Source organism: Natrix helvetica (genome assembly GCF_964273705.1).
Source record: "Natrix helvetica genome assembly, chromosome: 11".
NCBI lineage: Eukaryota > Metazoa > Chordata > Lepidosauria > Squamata > Natricidae > Natrix > Natrix helvetica.
Window position 1 is genome coordinate 5202109 of NC_138562.1, and position 18292 is coordinate 5220400.

Genomic DNA, 18292 nt, shown 5'->3' on the forward strand with positions numbered 1-18292 from the left:
ACCCTATCCTGGGGCCAGCGAGAGGTGGCATTTGCCAGTTCTCCGAACTACTGAAAATTTCCGCTACCGGTTCTGCGAACTACTGAAAATTTCCGCTACCGGTTCTCCGAACTACTGAAAATTTCCGCTACCGGTTCTCCGAACTACTGAAAATTTCCGCTACCGGTTCTGCGAACTACTGAAAATTTCCGCTACCGGTTCTCCGAACTACTGAAAATTTCCGCTACCGGTTCTGCGAACTACTGAAAATTTCCGCTACCGGTTCTCCGAACTACTGAAAATTTCCGCTACCGGTTCTGCGAACTACTGAAAATTTCCGCTACCGGTTCTCCGAACTACTGAAAATTTCCGCTACCGGTTCTGCGAACTACTGAAAATTTCCGCTACCGGTTCTGCGAACTACTGAAAATTTCCGCTACCGGTTCTGCGAACTACTGAAAATTTCCGCTACCGGTTCTGCGAACTACTGAAAATTTCCGCTACCGGTTCTGCGAACTACTGAAAATTTCCGCTACCGGTTCTCCGAACTACTGAAAATTTCCGCTACCGGTTCTGCGAACTACTGAAAATTTCCGCTACCGGTTCTGCGAACTACTGAAAATTTCCGCTACCGGTTCTGCGAACTACTGAAAATTTCCGCTACCGGTTCTCCGAACTACTGAAAATTTCCGCTACCGGTTCTGCGAACTACTGAAAATTTCCGCTACCGGTTCTGCGAACTACTGAAAATTTCCGCTACCGGTTCTCCAAACTACTGAAAATTTCCGCTACCGGTTCTGCGAACTACTGAAAATTTCCGCTACCGGTTCTGCGAACTACTGAAAATTTCCGCTGCCGGTTCTCCGAACTACTGAAAATTTCCGCTACCGGTTCTGCGAACTACTGAAAATTTCCGCTACCGGTTCTCCGAACTACTGAAAATTTCCGCTACCGGTTCTGCGAACTACTGAAAATTTCCGCTGCCGGTTCTCCAGAACCTGTCAGAACCTGCTGGATTTCACCCCAGCATGAAAGCTGGCCAGGTGACTTTGGATCTATCACTCTCTCTCACTCAAACCCACCTCACAGGATTGTTGTTGTGGAGAAAATAGGAGTAAGAAATATGTTTGCTGCCTTGTGTTACTTACATAAGGCAATAAGGGTAGGATAAAAGCAAGTCAAAGCAAAGCTGGCTGGGAAATTCTGGGAACTGAAGTCCACCTCAATGATCGGAGACTTGCTGTCCAGTGTGTTCTGCGCAGGACCGAAGGACGATGGTAAAGTCCACCTATCTTAAAAGTTGCCAAGGTTGAGAAACATTGTGCCAGTCCCTCAACGGATACATTGTTTTAGGAGAGGAAAAAAATGCCAATCAAAAATCTAGGGAGGTTGTATAGAAGGATTCGCTGTAGCAAATCTTTTTGGCACTGGGTGCCAAAAAGGTTGCATGGAAACGTCCATGCGCTCATCAGGGCCACGCTCCGAAAAGCTGAACTTCCAGGTTCCCACGCGTATGTGCACCCAATGATCAGCTGGCCGGCGAGCATGCACAGGCCAGTTTTTGGCACTGCCGCGCGGGCAAAGGATTGCGCTCCGGAAAAGCCAGACCTCTGGGTTCTGGCATGCATGCACACCTAACAATGAGCTTGGTGGCAAACATATGCACACTGATTTCCGGCACTGCCGCGTGCGCAAAGGACAGTCACACGGACATGCTCACCAGAAACCTGGAAGACAAACAGGCAAGGCCCCGCGTGCCAGGCAGCATGGCTTCGTGTGACACTTTGGCCATGGGTGCCATAGGTTTGTCATCACAGCTCTATAACTGTGGTCCTACTCATAAGACTAGGCTGGATAAGGGAGTCGAGGGACAACTCCATTCATTCCTTGTGGTATGAACCACCCCCTGGGTTCTAACTGGCCATTGAGGAAGATGCCCCCACCCCGAAGATTCAGCTGTTGGGAAATGGCCTTCACCTCCGTCCCAGACTTTGCAGGGGCTGCCAAGGAGGCTCCCTTGGCCCAACATTCCAGGATTCAGGAAGATGGCAAGCATGTCCCCCCCAGCTTTTCTTGACCATCCTCATAAATGCCTCCATTGTTGGAGGTCACCTTGAGTGTTGGCGTATATGGAGAAAATCAATCAAACAAACTTCTGGGGGGGGGGGGTCGGTTCCTGAGCGCGCAGGGCAGGAGAACAGCATTCAATGAATCCAACTTCTGCGTGTACACAATACAGGATCTATGACCAAGGCAAACGGGCCAGCAGCACCCACACGTTGCGGGAATGTTTCAAAGAGCCGTCGGGCAACCGTTCCAAGGGAAGGCCCGTTGATTTAAAGGCCCAACCCGTATGGCCGGGCGTGCTGATCTGGGGCTGGGATGAGGACGGGGGGGGGGGGAAGCAGCTCAGCGCTCCCGATGTCTGGCAAGCGGCCCGGGGAGGGGGGCAAGGGGGTTGGGGCATCGCCCGTGGGTCGCCCTCCACAGCCCCTTGCTCAGCTTCTTCGCCGCCCACCGGGGAGAAAAGCGGCAGAGCAAAAGCGGCGCGTCTCCATCGCAGCGCAGAGCCCGTCGGCCGCGCTCCAGAGGCTTCCGAGCGTTTCCTTCCCAGGCCCTGGAGCGATGCTGGGGCCGGCCGGAGCCCCCACCTCACTCGCGGCCCGGTGCCCATGCTCGCCCTCGCCGGCCTTCACAGAGGGCGCAGAGCCGGGGAAGCCCCGAGGCGGGGAGGGCGCCAGGCCCGCCCGGGAAGGGCGGGAGAGCGGCAGGAGCGTCGGGGCGGGGGCTCCAGAGCGCCGGCCCCGAATAAAGGCGGCGCGCTTGGCCGAGGCTCTTAGCCTGCCGACGAGTCACTCCCGCCGCTTAGCGAAGCTCCCAGCCGAGACGCCCGCAGCCCCAGGACGCCCAGCCCGCCGGCACGATGCCGAAAACGGTAGGGAAGGGGGGCGGAGAGTGCGGGCCGGGGGGAAAAGCGGGCCGGGGGCGCTTCTTTTCCGGCGGCGTCGCATCGCATCGCGGCTGCTCGGAGTGCGCGGAGCGGAAGGGCGTCTCCCGGGAGGGGGACAGGGAGGGAGGGCCGGGGGCGCCCGCGAGGGTCTCCCCTCGTACCGGCTGCGGACCTTCCTTGAGCCGGGCACCGGGGGGAGGTGGAGGTCTCGCTCCGCCGTTCCACCCGTGAATGGGGGCGTCGTTGTCGGGATGGGGCCCAGGCCGGGGCGCAGGCTCCCCCCGCACACGCGCTGGCCGCTTCCGCCCACGGCCGCTCGGGAGGGGAGGGGTCCCTCGGCCTCGGAGCGAGCCCGGCCAGTCCCTGGCGGCGCTACCGGCAGCCTCCCCAGTTGCGCCAGGCGGGCCCCGCCCGAGGAGAGCGCTTGGCGCGGCTGAAAGTCCGGCGGGAGACCCGGAGGCGGGGGGGGGGGGCAGGCAGCCGGGCCCGAGGCGGCGATGGGCGGGAGTCGCCTATTGACCTCAGGGTCGGCCGTGGGGAGCCGGTCGGAGCCCCCTCCCCCCGGTGGCACCGGGGTTGGAGCGCCGGGCTGCCGTCGGGCGGGAAGGAGCCCAGGGAGGGGCGGTGGGCGCGGCAGCTTTCCCACAGGCCCGCCTTCCTCCTCGGGAGCAGCGTGGCTGGGAACCGCTGTGCTCGGCTGACCAGTCGCCAGCGACCGGATGCCGGTGTTCGCCTGTGGGAAAGCGGGCCTCGTTCTCGTCGGGTGGAAGGGGCGAGGCGGGCCAGCCTCTCCGGGCCCCGCTCCGGCTGGCCTCCCCCCCTTCGATTCTCGCCCGGGCAGGAAGGCCCCGCGGAGCATCGCCCGCTGCGCTGCGGCTGGCAGGAAGATGCCGCGGCTGCTGAGGGGCGGAGGAGGGCAGAGGCCGGGAGTTTTCCCGCTCTTAAGGCGGAGGGGCGGCGGCGGTGGCTCCGGGCGAGAGTTTGAGCGAGGGCAGAATTTCCCCCCGCGTGGCCATTTGCCCACGTGAGGCCCAGAGGCGTCCAGGGTGGAGAGGCAGCCAGGGAGGCGCTTCTGCAGGCTCGACCCGGCTCCTCCTCCTCCTCCCCTCGCCCGTCGAGTAAGAGAGTCCCGGTTCCTTGAGGGCGCAAAGGGCCAGTCCGGCCTGCCGTTGTTGCTCAGTGTTGGGACCCGCGGCGGGTGGCCGTCGGTGGCTCAGCTGGGAAGGGGCCGTTTGAGACGACGTGGTTTTTTTTTTTAAATGAAGAAAAGCTCCCATTTCCCTTGCTGGGACCCCCATTGTCTGCGTGCCTCAACGTTTTTCTCAACCTCGGCAACTTGAAGCTTTAGGGCAGGGGTGTCCAAACTTGGGAACTTTAAGACTTGTGGACTTCAATTCCCAGAATTCCCCAGCCATCCTGGGGAATTCTGGGAGTTGAAGTCCACAAGTCTTAAAGTTCCCAAGTTTGGACACCTCTAGCGTAGACCTTGGAGCAGTCTTGCCCAACTTCTCATGACCTCCAAGGTTTACAGCTGCAACTTCAGGGCTTCCCTGGCTGGGGAATTTTGGGAGTTGAAGTCCACAAGTTTTAAAGTTCCCAAGTTTGGACACCCCTGATGTAGGGCCTTCAACTCCCAGAATTCCCCAGGCAGCAGGACCTGCCCGCCGTAATGTCTGGCCAGCATGATCAGTGGCTTTTGGTGCATTTCTTTGCATTGCTTCAATGGCTTTCAGTAGCTCATACCTTTCTCCCATAACCATTGCCTGGGTGGCTAAAGGCAGATGGACTCCTTCGGGCATAGCTAGAGGCCTTTCCCAGCAGTTCCTCTCTAAAGCCTCCTTGGTCTGGAGATCCCAGAGATTGAAGATGGGCCTTCTTCCTTCCAGGCCTGGGGGTTTCCTGACTCGTGCAGAAGGGCCCTGGTGGAAGAGTTGCAAGGGAAGCCTCTTGTTTCTAATAGTATCCGATTCTTTGGAGATCTAGAAAGCTGAGCAAAATAGGGGGACGGTCCACCTTTATTGCAAAGAAGCGAAAGCTGCACCTACCCTCAGTAGTAGCAATGATGGGTCTAAGGGGAGGAGGGGTAATTTTCCCAAGAGGCCAACATGACAAACTGGGTCTTTTCTGGAGGGCTGAACCAATGGAACTGAAGGTGTGGAGGCATGCAGGCACATGTGTAAACTGAAAAATAGTTGCCTTAAAATTAAAAAAAAAGCAACGTAGTTGCATTGCATGGATGGTATATATACACTTATTTACATTTGATTTCTAAGTGATCTCAATGGGTCAGATGTAGCCCTGGGGTTGTACAATGCCCTGCTCTGGTCTAAGGGATCTGCAGTCCAGTATTGTGGACATCATCCCAAGTCTAAAACGGAAGCAATTCCCGCGAATGTGTCAATCTTACCAGATCAACCAGATAGGGAACGCAACCAGATAAGATTAATTCTGCTTTATGGCAAAGCTGCATGAACAGAATGTGAAAGTACAATTAATTCTGCAAGCCTGAGATCTTGGGGAGGGTTCCTTCTAAGTCCCTTGCACCCGCCCAGCCACTTATCTGGCCATTCCTAGGCAACATCTCTTTGCTCTTTTCCCCCAAAGTCATTCTGACATACCACTGCAAGATGTGGGCAGTGGGGACTTTGATGCTGTTAAGAATTGTAGTTGGATCCCTGTGGAAAGTTACAGCCTGCTGAGGAACTGGGGTTCCAGTTTTAGGGGCCCAGCTCTAGTCCCAGGGCAAGGTAACTTGTGGAGAGCTTTGCGCTTTTGAGAATTGTCACTGGTTCCCTGTGGCTGCTCGTAAGAATGGCTGCTGTGTGGGCGTAGCTGTTTACAAACGGGTCCTTTACCAGAGGGCAGCAGTGCTGGAGAGATGCTCTGGGCCATCCCATCTGGGATGCTCTCACCTGCCTTACCTGCATCTTTGCATGGGATTGGTTGGCACCCTGCCAAATGAAGCCATGTTTATTTTTGAAGAATGCCAACGGGACTGCTGCCCTTGGGAGGCTGGCCTATTAACTTGTGTTGTTTTGTAATATTCTTTAAGTTAAAAATAAGTCGGATGGTGCGGAGAGATTGAGCCCTGCAGGAGAAACTTGATGCCAGGAGCAAAGCAGAGTTCACAGCTACTGTTGGGGAGCAGCACACGGCTCATGCGTCTAGAGACTGGAGGAATATGCCTGGAGTACCTTGTCTTGGGGGATTGATGGGAGCTCCCCGGTTTGCTAATCACATTTGTGGTTGGCCTGGTTTTGTTGCCATCTGTTGGACGAGGGCCAGCCACTTTGGAGAGGTTCCATATCTTGTATTCTTCCTTGCGTCTTTCAAAATGGAATTTCAGAGTTTTTCCCTGGGATGCTGAAATATCCATAGCTGACATACGTTGTAATAAGCTATATCTTTCCGGCTACTGGCTTTGGAAGAATAAGTTTTGAACTGAAACCGTTGCAATCACTGTGCCGAGAATATGTTAGTTTGGAGCTGGTAAAATGAGCTGCAGAGCCTTGTCTGAGCTTGACTGGAATGGCTTCCTTGGCTAAGGAAGGTGAGGTGTGCTTAAATGTGGAGCGTGTCAAGTCTGTACTTGACTTCCTTTTGGGGGAAAAACAGGAAGATTTTAAGGAGAAAAGATTCCAAGAGAAAAGAGAAGGGACCATCTTGGCTTATTTTCTAGCTGAAAAAAACTTTTTAAGGAGCTGCGCTCACAAACAGGAGAATGTATTTCAAAGTGGCCTAGATGGGGGTGGGGGGAAATGCAACGCACAGCTTCCTTAAAATACTAAGGGTATTGTGAGTGGATTCCCCCCTCCCCCCCCCCACTGCTGGGGAGAAAGATCAGTTTGATTCTCTAACTCCTTGTTCCTTGGGTTGTACAATAGCTTCTTTAAAGAGACGGGCATCTGATACTTGAGTGGTATAACCTTTGAAATGAGATGGAACTGCAGCTTTCCTTTCTTCGTTTTTTTTTAATAAAAAACTGCCATTTTTACAAAGAAAGAAGGCAAATGGCTGCTTTGTTCCTAGGCAGGAGGAGGGCTTTTTTTTTTGACATGCCAGGCTAGCCCTACGGTGGGGTTTGAAAACCTTCTCTTGAGAAGGCGGATGTCATAAGAGCCCCCCCCCCTCCGCTCTTCCTGTTCCTTCAGAGGCCGTCTCCCTTCTGCGCCGACTCCTCCCTCCCCCTCCCCTCCCCTCCCCCCCCAGGCATGGGGCCACCAGCAACAAATCTGCATTTTCAGACATTGGGTACATTTGCAGCCATCTAGAGCTGTGATTTCCTAGCTTGAAGGTGGATCTGGGGAGCAAATGCATGAGGCTGTCTCTGTATTCAGCCTTCCTAACCAAATTCCTAGTCCTTTGGGCAGGGGTCATCTGGGCACCACTGATGGCCAGAGTAAGCACGTACTAGTTGCCAGGTGAACTCTTGATTCCCCTGGGTCAGTTATCCTTGCTTCCAGTGATCATGGGTCGAAACTGTTTTGTCTGATCTGATTTCATATTAAAAAAAGTAAAAAAAAAAAAAAGCAAAGCCAGAATTCCTGGGATCTATTCGCGCAACTTTTTCTCCACTTTGGCAACTTGGAGGAGTGTGTGCTTCAACTCCCAGAATTCCCCAGCCGGCCAGGAAGCCCTGGGAGTTGAAGTCTACACACCTTAAAAGTTGCCAAGTTTGAGAAAAAAACGTGTCTTTGTGTTTGCAATTGCTGTAAATGATAAACTAAGATTGCACACTTAGCCTTCTTAAGGCAAAAGTATCCGTGAGCCTGAGTAGCACTCTTGTTTTAAGTGTGTCAGAATTACCCTGATGGTCTGACGAGTGCCCCTTTCCCCAGGCAGAAATCTTTACTGGGGTGTTATTTATTTTTTTATGTTCAATTTCTAGAGCTGCCTATCTCAGTTGCAAGATTAAGTCTTAGATTATTTATTGCTTTTAATCCCACCTTTATTGGGTTTGTAAATAACCCAAGGCAGGAAACATACCTAATACTCCTTCTTTAGGGGTATTTTGTTTCTCCACAACAACCCTGTGAGGTAGGCTGGGCTGAGAAGGAGGGAGGGAGGGACTGGCACAACGGGGGTCTTGCTCCAAGAGGAAACCTGAATGTGGTTAATTTGAATTAATTTGAATTAATTTGTTCATGTGATTCTTCATTTAATAATCTCTCTCTTTGTTAAAATTACACTGTGGGAAGAGCTTATGGGTCTGAGGGCCATCCAAGGCCTCCACCAGCCTCAGGGTATTAGTAAGGCTCCTTGCAAGCTGAAGGAGTTGGTGACTCCTAGTCCTTATCTTCTCCTTGGAGATTACAGCAGGAATGTGCAACTTTTTTCCAATCCTGTGTGGGGCCACATTCCTGGTCCTGCCTTATCTGACCTGCAAAGCGCAGAAATAAGCAGTTGATGACTCTTACAGCTCCCTGTTTCTTGTATCACTTTGCTGCCCTCTCATGGCTGCCGGGAGTTTTGCAGCCCAGGTCTGTTTGCACAACATAATCTAGAACAAGGGTCAGCAACTGAGGCTCTGGAGCTGCATGTAACTCTTTCATCCCTCTGCTGTGGCTCCAGGGCTTTGGGTTAAGACAGGTAGAGGAAAAAGGACGCCACACTAGGCAGAGACTCTATGGTAGGGGAAGCGGACTTCCGGTTGGCTCCAGAATTGAACCGGGGGCTTCAGGTTAGGACCTTTGTGGCTCTTTGTTTAAAGTTGCTGACCCCTGACCCCTAGAAAGTGGACAGGACAAAATGAAGCTTTGGTCAGAAATAAAACTAATTTAATAGAAAATGGAATTAAAATATTTATTATGCCAGTACTTTGATTACTCCTTGTGTGTTTAATAACATTCCACCTGTTCTAGAATAGAAATTACAACTTGGCAGTAGTCTTGCTGGTTATTTCCATGCCCCTGGTTTGCATTCAGTATGTTTGTTTGATTTCTGTAACGGTCAGTTAACATCTAAGGGTGAAGCAGTCTTGTGATACAATATCTTCATTTTGTCTCATAACAGCAAAATCCGGGGCCTTGGGGGTTGAACAGATAAACTCTCTTTCTTAAAACGTGGTGCCTTCAACATTTGCGAACAACCTTCAGAATTAGGTTTTTGAAAACGTTCTTCCCCTGACCTCAAAACAGACCTTATTTGTGTTGTCAGGGATTCATCACAATTCCAGAGTTGCCTTCTGAGCAGAGCAGAGGTGTGGCGTTTCTGTACAGCTTTGTAGACGGTAGCACTTTAGTGCTTTCGTAGTGAATGGCTAAAGAAAGCAGCCATGCCTGAAGTGCATTTATTCTCCAGATGCATGGAGGATACTTCTCCCAAAGGTGCTTTTTTCAAAAGGCAGCTGGACTTTTTCCTTTTTTTCATTGAAGACATTTCTCATCCAAAAAACTTCTGCAGAACTGAGGAACTTTCTTGGATGAGAAGTAAAACGCCTCCAAGGAAAAACAAAAGTCCAGTTGCCTTTTGAAAAAGCACCTTTGGGACCATCATAAACTGGATAACTGAGAATCTCCATAGATTATTGAGGAGACCTATGCCTGGTTTACATCTGTGTATATTTGTATGTTGAATACTTTCATAATCATTATCAAGGCTACTAAAAGGAGAGCAAAACCCATGGAAGCAAAAGGATTTTGATTTGTCTTTCTAGGCTTAAGGAATAAAAGGATTCTGTCATCTTTGCGACTTGGTTTTTTTTTTTAAAGGAACGCTTAGTTAAATTTTAAGGTTAGTTACTTTAGGGCAGTGATGGCTAAACTTTTTGACATTGTGTGCCAAAAGCGGGGGGGGGGGAGCATGTGTGTGTGTGGGGGTAGTGCGTGTGCATGCCCTCCCCATGCACATGTGCGTGCAACCCACCCTTGCGCGTGTGACCCCCCCTGCCCTCCCCCACTTTTGGTGTGCAATGGAACGGTGGACCGATTTTTTTGCCCTCCTTTCTAGGAGCCTGGGTAGGGTGAAAACTGTCCCCCCCAGACTCATTTCCTGTCTTCCTATTTGCATGTTGGGCTTCCTCCAGAGGGATAAAAATGGCCCAACATGCAAACCAGAAATCCGTTTCTGAACTTCCGGTCTCCATGTTGCCCTCCAGAGGGTGAAAAATGGCCGAAAATGAAGGCTGAAATCAGCTGGCCAGCGTACACATGCACGTTGGAGCTGACAGGGCAACGTGTTGCATGCCCGAAGAAATGGCTCCACGTGCCACCTTTGGCATGTGTGCCATAGGTTCACCATCAAAGCTCTATGGTTCTTCTTAGGTTAAGATAATTTTAAAAAAAACATTTGGAAGTAGGCTTTGTTCCTTATTGTTTAAAAGAGCCAAGTTACAAGACCATAACTTAAAAACTCTGAATTAGTAAAATAAAGAGTCCTTCCTTCATATCAAGGTTTGGCTGCTGGAATTGCACGACTCCTGGAAATGTTGACCAACTGCAAATATTTCATTCTTGGCCAGGGAGATCAAGTAGGCGAAGGCTTCTTGAGAAATGTATCCTGGTTATATCTAGAAGTGATCTGGTCCATTTCAGACCTGCTTTTGGTCAGGATGTGGGACGGAGTCTCCTGATTGATGCCAGGAAGATTGGAGCATGGATCTGTTACTCTAAAGCCCCCCCCTGGCAGCAGTTGGTTGCTTATTACATGCCTGGTGAGTGGAAAGGGCTGATTTCCTTGCTTGTCAGCATGGCCATTAGCCTGGGGTGCCACATGGGACTCATCTTGTTCCCTTATTTGCCAGCAATGCAAAAGAAATCAGCTGGAGCTTTGCTGTGAGTTTTCATCAGTGTTTCAGTAATGGTAGTTTTATTGCTTCGTGTCATTAACCCCAAGCAGATTGGCCTCAGATGTTGCTTCAGTTCAGTAGTATGTGGGATGAGGGTGAACAAGCTGAAATTAAAGCCAGACAAACCAGGAATTCAAATGTCTGTAAGGAAAGCTGGCTCAGGGCTGGAATTCAGCGCAACTTCTCTGGAAGTGTTCTTGAAGTGTGTGTAAGGGGGGGGGGGCTTCCTAGCAGGGCCCCATGGCAATTTTCAGATGAAAGCTGGGGAGCACATTTACAGAACTTGGCAACAGTTATCCATGCCTTTGTTTTGAATTGCAGTGGGGCTGCTCCAGTACATTTATGCATGAAAAGTACCCAAGAAAGCTGCTAGCCATGAATGGAATTGCAATCGTCTCATGCCCACACAGATGCTGTAGGCTGGTGCTGGTCACCACTTGTTTTCCGGCCTCAATTCAGTGTTAGACTCTTCTTTGAAAACAGCAGAGGGCAACTTGCTTGTCAGCAAAATCTGGGGGAGGGGGGGCAAGGGGTTCTCTGAGGGGGTCAAGCTCCTGTTCAAAAAAGTGAAAAAAAATATTCAGGATGGCTTGCTTTTAAGACTTTGGAAGAATGTTCCATACCTTGCAGTGTTGGAAACGCATAGGAATCCATGTGCTTTGCCTTTTAAAATGGCACAGTGCTCAATGGGTTGTGGTTATGAAGCTGGTTGGGAAAGATCATCTTCCCTTTTAAGGGAAAAAACTGAGTAATATGGCAAAAAGGAATATATGAACTGTTCTGTCTGCTGCCTCTCATATTCTACTATTTCATGTCTTGGAAGCATTTTACTAGCCGCTGCCAGAAACAAGATGTTCCTTTTATTGATGCCAGTTTATTACATTTTTACTAAAGACCTGCTCTTTTTTTATGCTTCCTCCACTAATTTACTAAGCTTTCTGTTGTGTTACTATGATGACCAAGGAAAAAAAGGGGGAAAGGAGATGGAAAAGGACTTTCATCTCTAAAGGTGGTTTTCCGATAATTAAATTTGACTTTGGAGGACCTCAACAAACGTCCTTTCCTATCTTCTTCTTCTTTTCTTTTTTGAAACAAAGTTTTTTTGTCTTTTATTATATGTTTTAACTTCTTTTACAAACAAAGTGTTGCTGGGGTTTCCCCCTTTACATCTTCTGTTATCCATAGTTCATTTTATATCATATTTCACATTTCAGCCATCTTATTTTCTTTTCATACTTTCCAGCTTAATTTTAATTTCTTCTTAATCTATAAACAATATCATTATTGCCTCTCCAAGTTAATCCGGTTTAACATATCATTTCCATCTATTACTATTGATAGCATATATCCTCAAATTTAATTTTATATAGTAAACATTTCACTTTGTTAATAATCCACAATTAATAGTATTAATCTATTTCCCTCACATCTTATTGGCTACATACCATTGGCTATATTTACCGAATTTCACTCTATTCTACTAGTAAATTCTTTTTCTTCTTTCCTCCTTTCAATCATTTTCTCTTAGTCTGCACCCTTTTGCCTAGCTTTTTCTTGTTCTTGTAATTTCTAAATTACCAAATTCACCAAAGGGTGGCTTTTCTATTATTAAATTCGACTTTGGAGGACCTCAACAAACATCCTTTCCCATCTTCTTCCTCTTTTCCCTGTTCATTTTTTTAAACAAACGATTTGCGCATGGAAGGAAGAACTTTCTCTGTTTCTGATTTTTCATAAAGAGAGCTAGAACTTCCTTGCTTGCTAGGCCTCTTGAATTCTCACGCAACCACTTCATCAGTATCCTTCCCTGGCAGCATATTGCCCACAGTGTGACCAGTGTTTCCTCTTTTATTTTAACACCAAGAAAGGCTTGGTTTTTATTAAAAAGGATTCCAGCTCTTTGTGTTTATTATGTAACATGGCTCCCTTGGGATGGTGAACGTCTTTGAATCGTTGTGCCCTCTCCATGATTTCCCCCACATAAAACACAGTGTTTCCCCCCACTCCCCTCTCCAAAATGGGTTTGGAGCTCCAGAAATTGCTACAGTCATGCAGTTTTCACCATAAGAAGGGGAAATTGCTAAATAAATGCAAAGTGATCAAGTTTACTTCCGTTCAGTTGTATCTGATCTCAGAGACTGCCTGGACAAGTCCTTGCAGATTTTTTGGCAAGATGTTTCAAGTGGTTTGCCATTGCTTGCTTTCCAGGGCTGAGACAAAGGGACTGGCCCAAGATCACCCACCTAGCTTTGTGCCAAATATGTCATGTCGGACCCATCGCGACCCCCATGGACAATGTTCTTCCAGGCCTTCCTATCCTCTACCATCCTCTGGAGTCCATTGAAGCTCACGCCGACTGCTTCGGTGACTCGATCTAGCCACTTTATTCTCTGCTGTCCCCTTCTTCTTTTGCCCTCAATCTTTCCCAGCATTAGGCTCTTCTCCTGTGAGTCCTTCCTTCTCATTAGTTGGCCAAAGTATTTGAGTTGCCTCTTCAGGATCTGGCCTTCTAAAGAGCAGTCAGGGTGGATCTCCTCTAGGATCACCTTGCGCCAAGGGACTCGCAGGAGTGCCTATAGTCAAGGCTATGGTTTTCCCAGTTGCAACTTTTGGCTGTGAAAGTTGGATCATAAGAAAGGCAGCGCTAAAGAATGGAGGCCTTTGAACTGTGGTGCTGGAGAAGACTGCTTAATTTGCTTACGGTACATTTAAATCAGATTTAGTTTCTTTTTCTGTTCTTTGGAGTCCAGCCCTCCAGCAGGTTCCTCAAAGACTAAGAAATGACTCTTCATTTCAATATCTAGAACAGTGTTTCTCAAACTTGGCGACTTTAAGTCCTGTGGACTTCAACTCCCAGAATCCCCCAGCATCCACAGGACTTAAAGTCGCCAAGTTTGAGAAACACTGATCTAGACTGAAGAGATGAGCTGATTCTTTAAATTAGTCCGCCCTGGGGTGGGTGGGCATGTCATGAGTTGACCTGCAACCAAAGGATGGATGGGCTCCAGTCGCCCTGCTGGGATCCTTGGGCTCTGACCTGGGAGCAATACTTGCCAGGGATCTGCTCCAGGCTCCCACATTGGTCACTGATTTGTCCCATTGAATCAAAGGTACAAAATTTGGATAGAATCCAGAACTTCAATATTTACCAGTTCCCTGAAGTTGGCCTCTGAATAAAATTGGACTGAAACTAACAGTTAAGAGCAGTGGTTTTTACTACCGTTTCTGTGGGTGTGGCTTGGTGGGTGTGGCAGGGGAAGGATACTGCAAAATCTCCATTCTCTCCCCACTCCAGTGGAAGGATTCTGCAAAATCCCTATTCCAGGGGAACAATACTGCAAAATCTCCATTCCCACCCCACTCCAGGGGGAGGATACTGTAAAATCCCCATTCCCTCCCCACTCCAGGGGAAGGATACTGCAAAATCTCAATTCCCTCCCCACTCCAGGGGAAGGATTCTGCAAAATCCCTATTCCAGGGGAAGAATACTGCAAAATCTCCATTCCCACCCCACTCCAGGGGGAGGATACTGTAAAATCCCCATTCCCTCCCCACTCCAGGGGAAGGATACTGCAAAATCTCCATTCCCTCCCCACTCCAGGGGAAGGATACTGCAAAATCTCCATTCCCTCCCCACTCCAGGGGAAGGATTCTGCAAAATCCCTATTCCAGGGGAAAGATACTGCAAAATCCCCATTCTGTTCCCACTCCATGGGAAGGATCCTGCAAAATCCCCACTCCAGGGGAAGGATACTGCAAAATCTCCATTCCCACCCCACTCTAGGGTTAGCCAGACATGGTATTTGCCGGTTCTCCGAACTACTCAAAATTTCCGCTACCAGAACCTGTCAGAAGCTGCTGGATTTCACCCCTGGTTAAGAGCTCTTGTTACTGTTTTTTGGATGCTTTGGTTGTTTATGACTTCAATTGACATGGCCACCCCTCTCAGATTCATGACTAGCCAGGGACTAATAGGCTGTGGAATGAAGCGGCTCTGCTGGACGGGCGGGAGCAAGGTCAAGACTGCCCTCTTCAAGGTCAGGCGGGGGTGGTGGGTGGGCACAACCCTGTACTGCCCAAGAGGCACTTGTACCTTAAGGGCTGGTGGAGGGGAGTGGGATGCCTGGAGATCGTGAGGACAGGTTTTATTTTTTTTTCTCTTTGTGGGGTATTTGCAGGATTTTGTTTTGGCCAATTAAATACAATTGCCTATTTTAAGACCATGGGGTTGTTTTTTGGGGGTGTGTTTGTGTGTGTCTTTATCCCAAATTCTGCAAGTTGGGATGGTGATATTTAGGGAAACAAGAACAGGAAAAAATTCAAGAGGCCTGCCCTTCAAGGTAGTGTTTGCTCTTTGAAGGACAAAGCAATTTAAGCAGAACGCAGTATAAAGTATTAAACAAATCTATTAAAATGGTGGCTCAAACACCTCCTAAATATCTTGGCGCAATCCCCTTTGTTTACAGCCTGTTAATAAATGCTGGCTTAGAGGCCTCTTCTCTCCTTTGCCAGGTGCCGCTGGCTGGCTGGCTGGCTGCCTTGGTCCTTGGGTGTTTTTGTGGCTTCCAGGGAGTTGGGGGAGGAAGAGAATGCAGGAAAATCTGCTGCAGGGAATTGAAGGGGTTGTGGCAAAATGCAGCCGAAGGACGTTCACCACAGTTGCACCAGGTTGTCTCGCTTGCCAGTGGGAAAAGTGGGTTGTATGTCCTTGTGCAAAGCCATTTCTCCCCAATTGGAGCTAAGTGTTCTAGGGATGGTAGTAGTGCATTGTGAAGTGTCTGCCTTCACTGCAGCCGCCTTATTCATTCCCTCAAGTTGTGCTTGTAGAGCGGTCAAAGTACCTAAAAACCCATGGAAGAAGTTCAAAAGCAGACAAATAAAAGATGAGGCAGTTAGAGGTACATTCAGTAAGCGAATGGCTGGCATTGTTAATGCCATTGAAGCCGGTTTTAGTCACTGGTCTCACAGTTTAATGTTAGCAACCACCCGAGCAGTAGTGGGATTCAGAGATTTTTACTACTGGTTCTGTGGCTTGGTAGGAATGGCATTGCTTGGTGGGCATGGCTTGGTGGGCGTGGCAGGGATAGGATACTGCAAAATCTCCATTCCCACACACCACTCCAGGGGAAGGATACTGCAAAATCTCCATTCCCTCCCCACTCCAGGGGAAGGATACTGCAAAATCCCCATTTCTTTCTGATCAGCTGGAACTTGGGAGGCAGAGAATAGATGGGGGTGTGGCCAGTCAGAGGTGATATTTACTAGTTCTCCAAACTAACCAAAATTTCCGCTACCAATTCTCCAGGACTGGTCAGAACCGGCTGAATACCATCTCTGCACCTGAGGCAAAAAAAACCTGAGTGGACTTTCTTCCAGGCTTTTCCAGAAATTAAAAGTCTCCGGAAGGCCAGAGCGCCTTCTTAGCTCTGAGGAAGAGTCCTGTGTGTGGGGGGTGGGGGGGGGGACGGGTCCCTTCCCTACACGGATGGAAGTGAGAAGCCCAGGAGAAAATCCCCCCATCATAATGGACAAGGTGTTGCTGCTGGGTCACCTGATCACTAAATAGGTGCAAACACCACCACCCCAATTGGGGTTTGCTCCTCTCCTGCTTTGAAAGGAATTTCAATAGTAAATTGATTGTTTCTTGATTGCTTATTTTTACCCTATGACTATCATTAAGTGTTGTACCTTATGATTCTTGACAAATGTATCTCGTCTTTTTATGTACACTGAGAGCATCTGCACCAAAGACAAATTCCTTGTGTGTCCAATAACACTTGGCCAATAAGAATATTCTGTTCTGTTCTGTTCTATTCTATTCTATTCTATTCTATTCTATTCTATATAAAAATGGGCTGCTAAGCCTCCCTAAGGACTTTCGGCATGCAATTCATTTCTATTCTGATTCTATTCTATTCCCATTCCTTATTCTGTTCTATTCTGTTCTGTTCTGTTCTATTCTATTATTCTATTCTATTCTATTCTATTCTATTCTTCTACTCTACTCTACTCTACTCTACTCTACTCTACTCTACTCTACTCTATTCTATTATTTTATCTGCTGGACCAAGAGCTGGTTGGGAAGAGGCAGGGGATTTTTCTACCTGGCACAAGAGAGGAGTTGGAGAGGGAGGTTGAAAAGCAGCAAATTCTAAGCATTGAATAGCTTGAACTGGCAGGATGGGGGAGGCTGCCGACATGCTTGGGAATTCGCAAGTGAACTGGGTGGACCCACCAGCTCCCATTTTCAAATTGCTGAGAGTAGCAAAACGGTATTTTAACTGTCAGATCCAGCAGCTTTCAAATCCTTCCTTCTTTTTTTAAAGTTGAAGTTCAATTTTTTTCAGTGAAGCCTTGCTCACAACATCCTGCAGTGTTGTAGTAGTTCACAAGGCTGCCTTCGTAACTCCTTGTGCAGACCAGGCTAATACGCCAAGAGGGCTGTTTTGCGGGGTGGAGTCAAAAAAGTCAAGATGGCAGCTGTGACGCATGTAAAAAAAAGGGTGGGGCTTCAATCAAGGGGTGTGTGGCTTCCTGTCTTTTGGGGAAGATCTTTTTCTTAGGACAGAGGTCCCCAAACTTGGCAACTTTAAGACGTGTGGACTTCAACTCCCAGAATTCTCCTGCTGGAGAATTCTGGGAGTTGAAGTCCATACGTCTTAAAGTTGCCAAGTTTGGGGACCCCTTTTCCTGGTTAGCTTGCTTGATTCAGTTGAAACTGAAAATGTTCGCTCCATTTTGTGCCATATACATATTTGGACATAAACTCACTTTAAAAAAAAAAGGTTTGTCCCCTCATATCTATATAATAATAATAGATACGTTTTGTGAATCAATTTGGGAGTTGCTCACTAATGCCCCTGGTCTGGATGGTGGATTAGGGTTAGGTTTACTTCATTGCTTGTTTCCACACCATGAGTGCCTGTGTTAATTTTTGCATCTGAGGTTGGTGGAGGTTTAAGATTTGCATGCTTGGCATTTAAAACAGATCGTGGGAAGGACCGGGCTTTAGAATCTGGGTCCACGGAGCTGATAACAAAGGATTTTATTCCAACTTGGAACAATCACAAACGTGGGATTTAGCTCGCTCTTTCTTTCATTAAATTTTTATTAAATAAACATTAAAACATTGAACACAGAGCGACCTTCCTAGCTTTGTCATTTCCATACCTATTTTAACATAACAGCAAATACAATTCCTCCTTATCCTACATTGCTACTTTGATCTTATAAACATTTCCCTTGTCCTCCTTTGTATATTTATCTATGTATTATTAAGTTCCAGTTTTACAAATCCTCCGTATATTCTGTTCGACTCCTTTTCATTTCCAACCATTGATACATTTTGTTCCAAATTTCATAATATTCTGTCTCGTCTTTATTTTTAAGTTCTAGTGTCTGTCTGTCCATTTCTGCCCAGGCCAAAATTTTCTTTTATTACCTCTTCTTCAGAGGGGGCATCCGTTTTCCCAGTGTTGTGTATAGACTAATCTTGCTGCGGTTATCCCATGCAGCATTAGATATATCAATCCTTTACTGTATTTCTCTCTTGTGATTGATTCCTAATAGGAATAGTT

General features: G+C 48.2%; 1 protein-coding gene across 1 annotated transcript in view; it reads left to right on the forward strand.

Moving 5' to 3' along the window:
- The first annotated feature begins 2754 nt into the window (after positions 1 to 2754).
- Positions 2755 to 18292, forward strand: part of MSN (moesin) — a 69773-nt gene continuing 54235 nt past the window's right edge. Inside the window, exon 1 of the mRNA XM_081963997.1 lies at positions 2755 to 2914. Coding sequence (XP_081820123.1) covers positions 2903 to 2914 — 12 coding nt within the window. The 5' untranslated portion in view covers positions 2755 to 2902. The remainder of the gene's footprint in view (positions 2915 to 18292) is intronic.